General features: G+C 36.4%; 1 protein-coding gene across 1 annotated transcript in view; it reads right to left on the bottom strand.

Annotated features, from left to right (window-relative positions):
• LOC127866335 (sodium/hydrogen exchanger 9B2-like) overlaps window positions 1–9,748 on the bottom strand; it is a 50,110-nt gene extending 40,362 nt beyond the window's left edge. Inside the window, 4 exon segments of the mRNA XM_052406813.1 lie at window positions 6,059–6,149; window positions 6,343–6,399; window positions 6,402–6,728; window positions 9,532–9,748. Coding sequence (XP_052262773.1) covers window positions 6,059–6,149; window positions 6,343–6,399; window positions 6,402–6,714 — 461 coding nt within the window. The 5' untranslated portion in view covers window positions 6,715–6,728; window positions 9,532–9,748.
• Window positions 9,749–10,047: the final 299 nt, after the last annotated feature.

The following is a 10,047-nucleotide window of genomic DNA, read 5'->3' on the forward strand; positions in this document are numbered from 1 at the left end:
CTTCAGGGCTATCTGTCAGCAATAATAAACCTCAGTTCTATCTGTCTGCAATAAGAAACTTCAAAGCTATCTGTCTGCAAAAGAAATTTCAGGGCTATCTGTCTGCAATGAGAATCTCCAAAGATATCTGTCTGCAATGAGAAACTTCAGTGCAATCTGTCTGCTATGAAAACTTCAAAGCTATCTGTCTGCAATGAGAAAAGTTGGGGCTATCCTTCTGCAATTAGAAAAGTCAGGGCAATCTCTCTTTTATAAATACATTACTATTTTATCTGATGTATTTCTATAAAGTAATGTGTTAATATAAAATTAAGATATTCAACTAATGCAATCATTATATACTTGATTATTTATAAATTCTTGTGACAATTTTAAAAACATAGGATATATGGTGAATTAGAATAATCTATCCACAACACTCTGACACTTCTTGACCACGTGCTGATGTGGTTTAACGGTGCTGCACGTGCAAATAGATATATGGGAATATTATTGATTTTGTTTGCATTTTTAGTTTCTCTTTCACCAATTTAATTATTTGATGGCACAAAAACTAAATCATTGGTGTAAAATAAAGACATTTGCAGACTGAATGATCTTTACAAAATGTATTGTAACACATGTTGGTAAGGCATGTGCAGCACATGTATAATACACACATCAAATATGAGAAAACATTCTTCCAAAATATTTCTTATATATATAAATATATTTCTGTGAAAAGTTGCACTACTAAAGATATGATATGCAACCCTGTAACCATGCATAAGGAAACTTGATCAAAAAGTTATATGTGTCTAACAGTCAAAACACCAAAGACCTACTATTGGGCAACACCAAACAAACACTTATTTTATACCTTTTCAGTCATGAATAATGTTGAAAGTTTTGCATGTATTGTTTTTTTATTACCATTTTTATTTTATTTTAGTATATGCAGTTAAATTGTTATGATGAACTTACTACCCTCTATTGACCTAGGTTTTTTCTCTTTGTTTTCTTTTTTTTTTGATAACCAATCAATCATTTGAGTTAGTTTGAATGAATCTATGGGCAGGAAGATATCATATATTTTTTCAATTAATTTACAAACTTATAACTTGTGATATCCATTTTTTTATCACCAAAAAGATGGCTCTAACAAACTATCAAAAAATTTATGTGTACATTTTTTTTGAAAACTGCTGTGTATGGGTACATCCTTAAAGTTGAAAGAAAAAACATAACATTATGCAAGTCTTTTTTTTTTACGGCATAGTTGTTGTACCCTGCTTTTGACCTTTTATGACCTTTATCAATAGCTTATAAAATGCTGGGAACAATTCCCGCCAGCAGACCTGAATGAAGGAATTTGAATATTTCATTTTTCTGATTTGAGAGAAATCTCCCAAGAAAATTGGCCACATCACTGGGTCCTTTCGGAGATGAAGTGTTACAGCATATAGAATGTAACACTGTCAGTGTAGGGAAATCCAGACTATTGTCTGCATCATCATATGACACACATTTTGGCCAAGTAACAATTTTGCATTGAATTCTACGCGCAGAATTTCAGGGTCAGTAAATCATCAGGAGACAGAATGGACCATCAATAACACCTGATGATAACACAGTATTGCTTTCAAGAAATAAAACTAGAGCTTTGTCACAGACGTGACGAATACCCCCACATGCCGCATTGACACAGAATATTTTGCATGTTGTCTTCACAAAAAACAGCGGACACCATGCTCAATTTTCAAATGCACTAAGCGACCCCGTGACCTAGTTTTTGACCCACCATGGCCAATGTTCGAACTTGACCTACACATCATCTAGATACAACTTCTGACCAAGTGTGGTTAAGATCGGATGTAAACTACTTGAATAAGAGAACGGACACCATGCGCAATGTTTAAAACGCACTAAGTGACCCCGTGACCTAGTTTTTGACCTGCCATGACCAATGTTCGAACTTGGCCTAGACATCATCTAGATACAACTTCTGACCAAGTTTGGTGAAGATCGGATGAAAACTAATTGAATTAGAGAGCGGGACCACATGCTCAATGTTTAAAACACACTAAGTGAACCCGTGACCTAGTTTTTAAACCCGGCATGACCAATATCGAACTTTACCTAGACATCATCTAGATACAACATCTAACCAAGTTTGGTGAAGATCAGATGAAACTACTTGAACTAGAAATGGCGAAGCAGAGGCCGACGCCTATCCTGACGTTGCATATTTGACCCAGGCGCGCCCCAGGGTTGGTAATGGGGCCATGTATAGTTAAGATTGACCGTATTGTCATAAGAGAAGTTCAGTATCAATTATAAGTGAATCGGTGTAGAAATAAAGAAGTTATAGTAAAATGCAATTTTGGGTGGGTGTGGTCCATGTGGGCTGGGCGCCCCAGGGATGGTAATGGGGCCATGCATAGTTGACATTGACCGTATTGTCATAAGAGAAGTTCAGTATCAATTTGAAGTGAATCGGTGTAAAAATGAAGAAAGTGTGGTAAAATGCAATCTTGGGTGGGTGTGGTCTATGTGGGTGTGGTCCATGGGGGCTGGGCACCCCAGGGTTGGTAATGGGCCATGCATAGTTGAGATTGACCGTATTGTCATAAGATAGGTTCAGTATCAATTTGAAGTGAATCGGTGTAGAAATGAAGAAATTATAGTAAAAGGCAATTTTGGGTGGGTGTGGTCTATGTGGGCGGGGCGCCCCAGGGTTGGTAATGGGGCCATGCATAGTGAGATTGACCGTATTGTCATATAGAGGTTCAGGTTCAATTTGAAGTAAATCTGTGTAGAAATGAAGAAGTTAATGTAAATAACATAAAAAAATGAGTGAAAATCTCTGACCTGGCCCCACCCCAACCCCCATAACTTTTGACCAGGGTTCAGATCAAAATTCAAAATAGTGCAGGGTCGCACATATGCTCATAGCTACAATGTGTGTAAGTATCAAGGTTCTAGTGCTAATAGTGTAGGAGGAGATAGTGGCCAGGGCAGACGGACGGACAGACGGAGATCCATACAATATCCAACTTTTTCTCCGAAAAACGTTGGAATAATTAGACCAACCGACCGACAGACAGACAGACAAGCTCACTCCTATATACCCCCCTAAACTTTGTTTGTGGGGGTATAATAACACAATTCTAGGGTAAGAAATGAATGAAAACCTACAAGTTAATGCCAGTTTTTTTATTTGTACAGAAAAGGTATCGCATCATGCTAAGCGGAAAACACTTGTTTAGACGGGTGATGCTCCCTAAGGTTTTTTTGTCACAATATTGCACTATGTATTCAGATAAAAGGAAACGTCTTGAGGGCACAGTAGTTGGGGGGACAAGAATTTTTTTATAGAAAATTTCAAAGGGCCATAACTATGGGAAAAATCATCTGACCAGAACCCGCTGATAATATGCACAACTCCTCTTGGTAGTGAAGCTTTCCATAAATTTCATTGAATTCCGGTCATTAGTTGCTGAGAAATAGCCCCGAACAAAAATTGCACTATATGTACAGTTAATGGAAAATTTCAAAGGACCATAACGTGTTAAAAAATCATAAGACCAGAACCCGCTGATAATATGCACATCTCCTCTTGGTAGTGAAGCTTCCCATAAAGTTTCATTGAAATTCCGGTCATTAGTTTGCTGAGAAATAGCCGGACAAGAATTGTACTATATGTACAGTTAATGGAAAATTTCAAAGGGCCATAACTCTGTAAAATCATCCGACCAGAAACCCCCCTGATAATATGCACATCTCCTCTTGGTAGTGAGCTTCCCATAAAGTTTCATTGAATTCCTGTCGTTAGTTGCTGAGAAATAGCCTGGACAAGAATTGCACTATATGTACAGTTCATGGAATGTTTAAGCATTCTCTTTTCGCCTCTGTTTTAAAAGTCATACAGATATTTCGCAACATCAAGGTGCATTTCATTGGAGATAAACATGAAAGATGAACGTTTGGGGTGCATTTCATGAAGAACTACACTCTTGTCAAAATCTCACTGCAGAAACAGTTTTTTAGGATGGTTGCATTTAAGCCAATAAGATTTATTTGTAAATTTAAAGAAGGTATCATTTAATTGCAATTATTGGAAGAAGACTCATCAATCTTTCAAATGATACCAGATTGCAACCAAGAAACCGTCGGAGACGGGTGATGCTCCCCAAAAGGTTTTTTTTGTCACAATAATGCACTATATATTTAGATAAAAGGAAACGTCTTGAGGACACAGTAGTTGGGGGGACCAAAACTTTTTTTTTATAGAAATTTCAAAGGGCCATAACTCTGTGAAAAATCATCCCACCAGAACAAGCTGATTAATATGCACATCTCCTCTTGGTAGTGAAGCTTCCCATAAAGTTTCATTGAATTCCGGTCATTAGTTGCTGAGAAAATAGCCCGGACAAGAATTGCACTATATGTAAGCAGTTAATGGAAAAATTTTCAAAGGGTCATAACTCTGTAAAAAAATCATCCGACCAGAACCCGCTGATAATATGCACATCTCCTCTTGGTAGTGAAGCTTCCCATAAAGTTTTATTGAATTCCGGTCATTAGTTGCTGAGAAAAATAGCCCGGACAAAAATTGTGCACATACGGACACATGGACGGACGGACAGGCGAAGCGGCAACTATATGCTCCCCCCAAATTATTTGGGGGAGCATAATAAAGAAAATTTCAGTTATTAAGTAAATCAACGCAGGGACAGTATACATCAATTTTATAATCCAAAATATACATGAAAACATCACAAGAAAACAATTATATATTTCAGACTTCATTTTGATGATTTTCTTCCCTGTAAGTGTGCATTTCAAGATGTGAATGTATTGTTATATACTGGTCTGTCTATATACCTTTAGTATAATAAATAAATTTCCATGACGTTATTAACAATTGATTGCAAACTTTATCTGCTTCACAGTTTTCTTTAAACTGTGTTCATGGATGCATGAAAAACACCGAATACATTTACCAAATTAATTAATAAAAAATGAAAAACTGGTCCCTTGACATAATATTTACAAACATCTCTTATAAAATCATTATTCATCACAACACATAACATAAATATTGTTTACCACACCAGTATTTTAGTAAGTGTTCATTTTTAGAATATTCTACAGAAAGTAATTCAGTACTAAGATGTTTTGCAATATTATATACATAGAAGATAAACATGCTTACATTTATAATTTATATACATTGAAGTATGAATGTAAAACTAAGTATTATAAACTGTTTTAAAATATTAAACAGTATGTACTGTTTAACAACCTATTTAACAATGTCAAGCAGGACTACTTTGAAAATCATCTTTGGATTAAGGCAGTCCAAGTCCTATATCCCTAGGCTAAGAATTTTTTTACCTATAGCATGAAGACTCACTCGTGACTTTTGCATATCTTCATCAAAATTGATGAAAATACTTTAATTGGATAAGGAGAAATGGACCTAGCTGTCACACAAATATAGGCTCAAACTTTATACCATTAAGCATGACATTGACTGTGAATGAGCAGGCGTGAAGTCACAAATCTGACTTGTGCATTCTGCCCATTTTCTCAATGGCCTGAACACTTTAGACAAGTTTCATGAGAATCCTTCCATAGGTATGATCCAAACAATCAAAAAGGCTCTAACTTTTGATCTTAAGAAGATGGACCTTAATGCCTTTTGCACATTGTCACAATGACCTTAAGATTGTAGCTGATGTTCCCAAAAATCCTTAAAGGGTATTGATGATATGGACCTAACATGAAAAAAGAAGCTTTTTACTTAAAAGTTTAACCTTGATAATAAGCATGCATGTCTGACTCACGCATTCTGCAAACATTCTTATTGCATCAGGCTCTATTGCAACAGACTAACAGAATGATGGACAGAAGATGGTATCTTAAATCCCTGCTAACGCTTGGTGGCGGAAATTAAATACAGGAGAGAGAAATTTTCTACTGATTACTGCTAAAAATTTACCATTCCTGCTATTGATTAATTTTTTCTAAAACACATAGATATAACCATCTATAGAACAAGAAGAGAGTTTACCTTAATGCAGCCGACCACTCACTATCAAGGCTCTCTCCAATCACTTTGACAGTTGGAATATTCCTCAAGCAGCTACCTACGATCAGCATGCCTAAAATAATGATTAACGATCAAATGTAGTAAAATAAACTGCTACATCATATTAATATACAACATTTAAAGACACACACATTAAAGAATTACACTACTTCATTGATGCTTAATTGTTCTTAGGCAATCTAAATGTTCTTAAGGCAATGATAAAAAGTAGCTTTTACAGCAATAGCAACATTTAAGCATCATACCCAAAAGTGGTGGTAGCTTAATGTAGACCACAAGATAACCTCCAACAACGCAGGCAAAAACAGCACTAGAAGAGCCAAGAAGATCTCTAGATGCAAGGAAAACAACACTGCTCCACAAACCAAGAACATGATTATGAACATGCAGTATTTTGCCAGTTTTCCATGTGGAGGGCACATGAAGGCATGTTTCACGATCTGACATGTGGAGGCGTTTGACTCAAGGGGGTTATATTTGGTGTGCAGTGGGCGGGTGGCGCGGTCACAGCACTGCCTAAGGGCAGTGCATCGTGGCGGGTCATCAGACCGATCTTCTGTGGTCACCAGGATACCATTGGTAACCTTCAAGTCCATGTCTTCCTCTTCAGCTGGCATACCGTGTCACATGGCTGTTAATATAAATACATAGTGTGTTACATAGTGAATACATACTCTGCAATAAATGCATCGTAATAAAAAGCTTTTTTTCAATATTCATGAAGTAATAATATCATTACATTTTAGCATGTTAATACCAACTTCTTAATATGTTTACTAAAACTAATACATGTACTCTTCTTTACTACAGGTGTATCACAACCCTTGAACCAAAATCAAAATGTGTAATATAATATAATATGAGCCATGCCCTGCAGACGAATTGTGAACTCTGCAACATTACAAGTATGTGACCAGAAAAAACAGTACCAGTTTAAATAAAAAAGCATAGACATACCTAAACAACCCTGTATGTTAAAAACTGATCCACATACATGTAATGACTTTACTTTACCTCAGACTGGGATGTTGTTAACTAGACCCACTGATGCAAGTTAGCCATAAAACTAATGTAACAAGGGCTGTTTGTTAACATGCATGCCCCCCATATTGGGCTGTCAGTTGTAGTGGCAACCATTGTGTTAATACGTTTTTGCCACTGTGACCTGACCTTTCATGATCCTTGGTGTAAGCAGTCTTGAGTTATCATCCGGAAGCCATTTTACTATTTTGAGTCACTGTGACTCTGACCTTTGACCTAGTGACCTGAAAATCAATAGGGGTCATCTGCAAGTCATTATCAATGTACCTATGAAGTTTCATGATCCTAGGCGTAAGCATTCTTGAGTTATCATCCTGAAATCATTTTACTGTTTCGAGTCACTGTGACCTTGACCTTTGACCTAGTGACCTAAAAATCAATAGGGGTCATCTGCCAGTCATGATCCTAGACATAAGCATTCTTGAGTTATCATCCGGAAACCATTTACTATTTCGAGTCACTGTGACATTGACCTTTGACCTAGTGACCTGAAAATCAATAGGGGTCATCTGCCAGCCATTATCAATGTACCTATGAAGTTTCATGATCCTATGCATAAGCATTCTTGAGTTATCATCCGGAAACCATTTTACTGTTTCGAGTCACTGTGACCTTGACCTTTGACCTAGTGACCTGAAAATCAATAGGGGTCATCTGTCAGTCATGATCAATGTACCTATGAAGTTTCATGATCCTAGGCCTAAGCGTTCTTAAGTTATCATCCGGAAACCATCTGGTGAACGGACCGACGGACTGAACGCCATGTGCAAAACAATATACCCTCTTCTTCGAAGGGGGGCATAATATGTGTTCCCTTATGGTTTACTGCAAAGGTTGTGGGCCATTCAGATGCGAAATTTTACAACCAAAGGAGAATTTTTTTTTTCAATGCAATTACATGTTCATTTCTAATTTGCAATAAAACAATAACCAAATGTTTTGCTTCAAATGCTAAATTAGCTTATGCTTCAACTTGGTTGGATGCAAAATTGCTGGGATTTTAATTTAATTAATTAATTAAATTTAAATGCCTCTAACCTTTGTCCAAATTCATTTTTACAATATAAAAACTATATACCTTTTGAGGAGGATAAGCTGGACTTTATCACCCCAAATAAGCTAAATAAATTGCTGAAATATCAACAACCTTTACAGGTTTCCTTGATTGTAAGAGTAAGACAAGTCAAATGTTGGCTACAAACAATATTGTAATCACTCATGCTCTTGACTAAAGCAGCAGAACAGTGAATATTAACATAATTATGATAAAGCTTCAGGCTAAACTCTTAACACAATTATTAAGTTATTAAATTACTTGAGGTCGACCTGACAAGTCTCATTTTAAATGACAGGTGCCATGATAAACACTTCATACTGATTTATTTAAATGTTTGTGCATGAAAAGTTCAAGTAAGAAAAAATGATTTATTGTAAGTTGCAATACATCTGATATGCCTTATATCCCCATATAAGTGTTCTTATAGATCGAATGATATAAAACTAAATGTAAAGGCATACAGAATTATCATTTCAGTAAATATAACTCATACATAATTATTTTGAAAGTACCTGGGAAATTAAATCTCTTTAAATATAGTTCCTCCCATACTGTAATATTTTGAATAATTGGAAATAATAACAAAATACAAAATTTGTACCGGTAACATGATTTTTTGCATTAAGCGGGATTTGAACCTAGGATATTGAGAGAAATGTTTGGCAAAATCTAACAAGAGGGCCTGAAGTCGCTCACCTGAGATACAAAGGACTGACCTGTTCTGTGCAGCCTAGATATCATAAAAACAAATGTTCTGAACAAGTTTCATGAAGAGTGAATTATATAAACTATATTTTAGTTTTACTACATAATAGCCATATAAGGATGAATTCCTCCCCCCAAGGCCATGTTTTTCAACCAACCAGAACCATTTAAAACTCATCAGAGATATCATTGGGACACATCTTCTCACCAAGTTCATGAAGATCAGACAATAAATGTGGCCAGTAGACTGTTAACAAGGTTTTAATATAACCATATAAGGAAAATTGTCCCACTCCCCTGGCAACCTTTTCAACTAACCGGAACCATTTTCGAATGCGTCCAAGATATCTTGGTACAAATCTTCATCAACATTGGGCAATTATGTGGCTTCTAGAGTGTTAACAAGGTAAATGTTGAGGCTGCGGCCGCACGAGGGATGATGGACAAAAATCGCACCATTAGCACATTTTGCTCAGGTGAGCTAAAAACAAATCTCACTTTCCCACACTTATGGCAATTTTCTTGAGTGCTGCCCAAGTGGTAGTTCTGGCTACCTGATTTTAAAAATCGTTTTTATGATTTTTGACTGGCGCGAAAAATTTGACACCCATAAAATAATAATGTAACTTACAAAGAGGGTGTCCGAAAGTTCAGTTGTCCGAAATATAGAATGTTGAGATTCAGTATACCGGTTCTTGCAAGTAGCAGTTTAAAAGAGTGCCCTTGCACAATTTCATTATAATGCATTTATTAACCTGACACAGTTAAGTGTGAACTCAAACTGCTAAAATGAGTTGATGTTTTTTTCAATTAAATGCGAAGTTATAAGATTAATGAAACATTAATGTGTGTGTGTCGCCATTTTTGTTTTATCAACGCGCAACTGCTAATCCCAGGTGCCTGTACACGTTGACTTTTTCGGCTATGTGCGGGACACCCGGCTCGGGCTCGATTGGTCATTGTCGGCTCGGGTATACTTATATGTACCCGCGGGTACTCTTTAGTATACTTACATGTACCCCGGGTACGGTTAAATATACTTAATCGTACCGGTCGATATTAGACTGACCCGAGTAGATTTCCTCTCCCAAATCCGATGTGTAAAAACGCGCTTTCGATTAATAAACAAACTTCTCTTTAAAAAAAA

Source organism: Dreissena polymorpha, chromosome 2 (genome assembly GCF_020536995.1).
Source record: "Dreissena polymorpha isolate Duluth1 chromosome 2, UMN_Dpol_1.0, whole genome shotgun sequence".
NCBI classification, from domain to species: Eukaryota; Metazoa; Mollusca; class Bivalvia; order Myida; family Dreissenidae; genus Dreissena; species Dreissena polymorpha.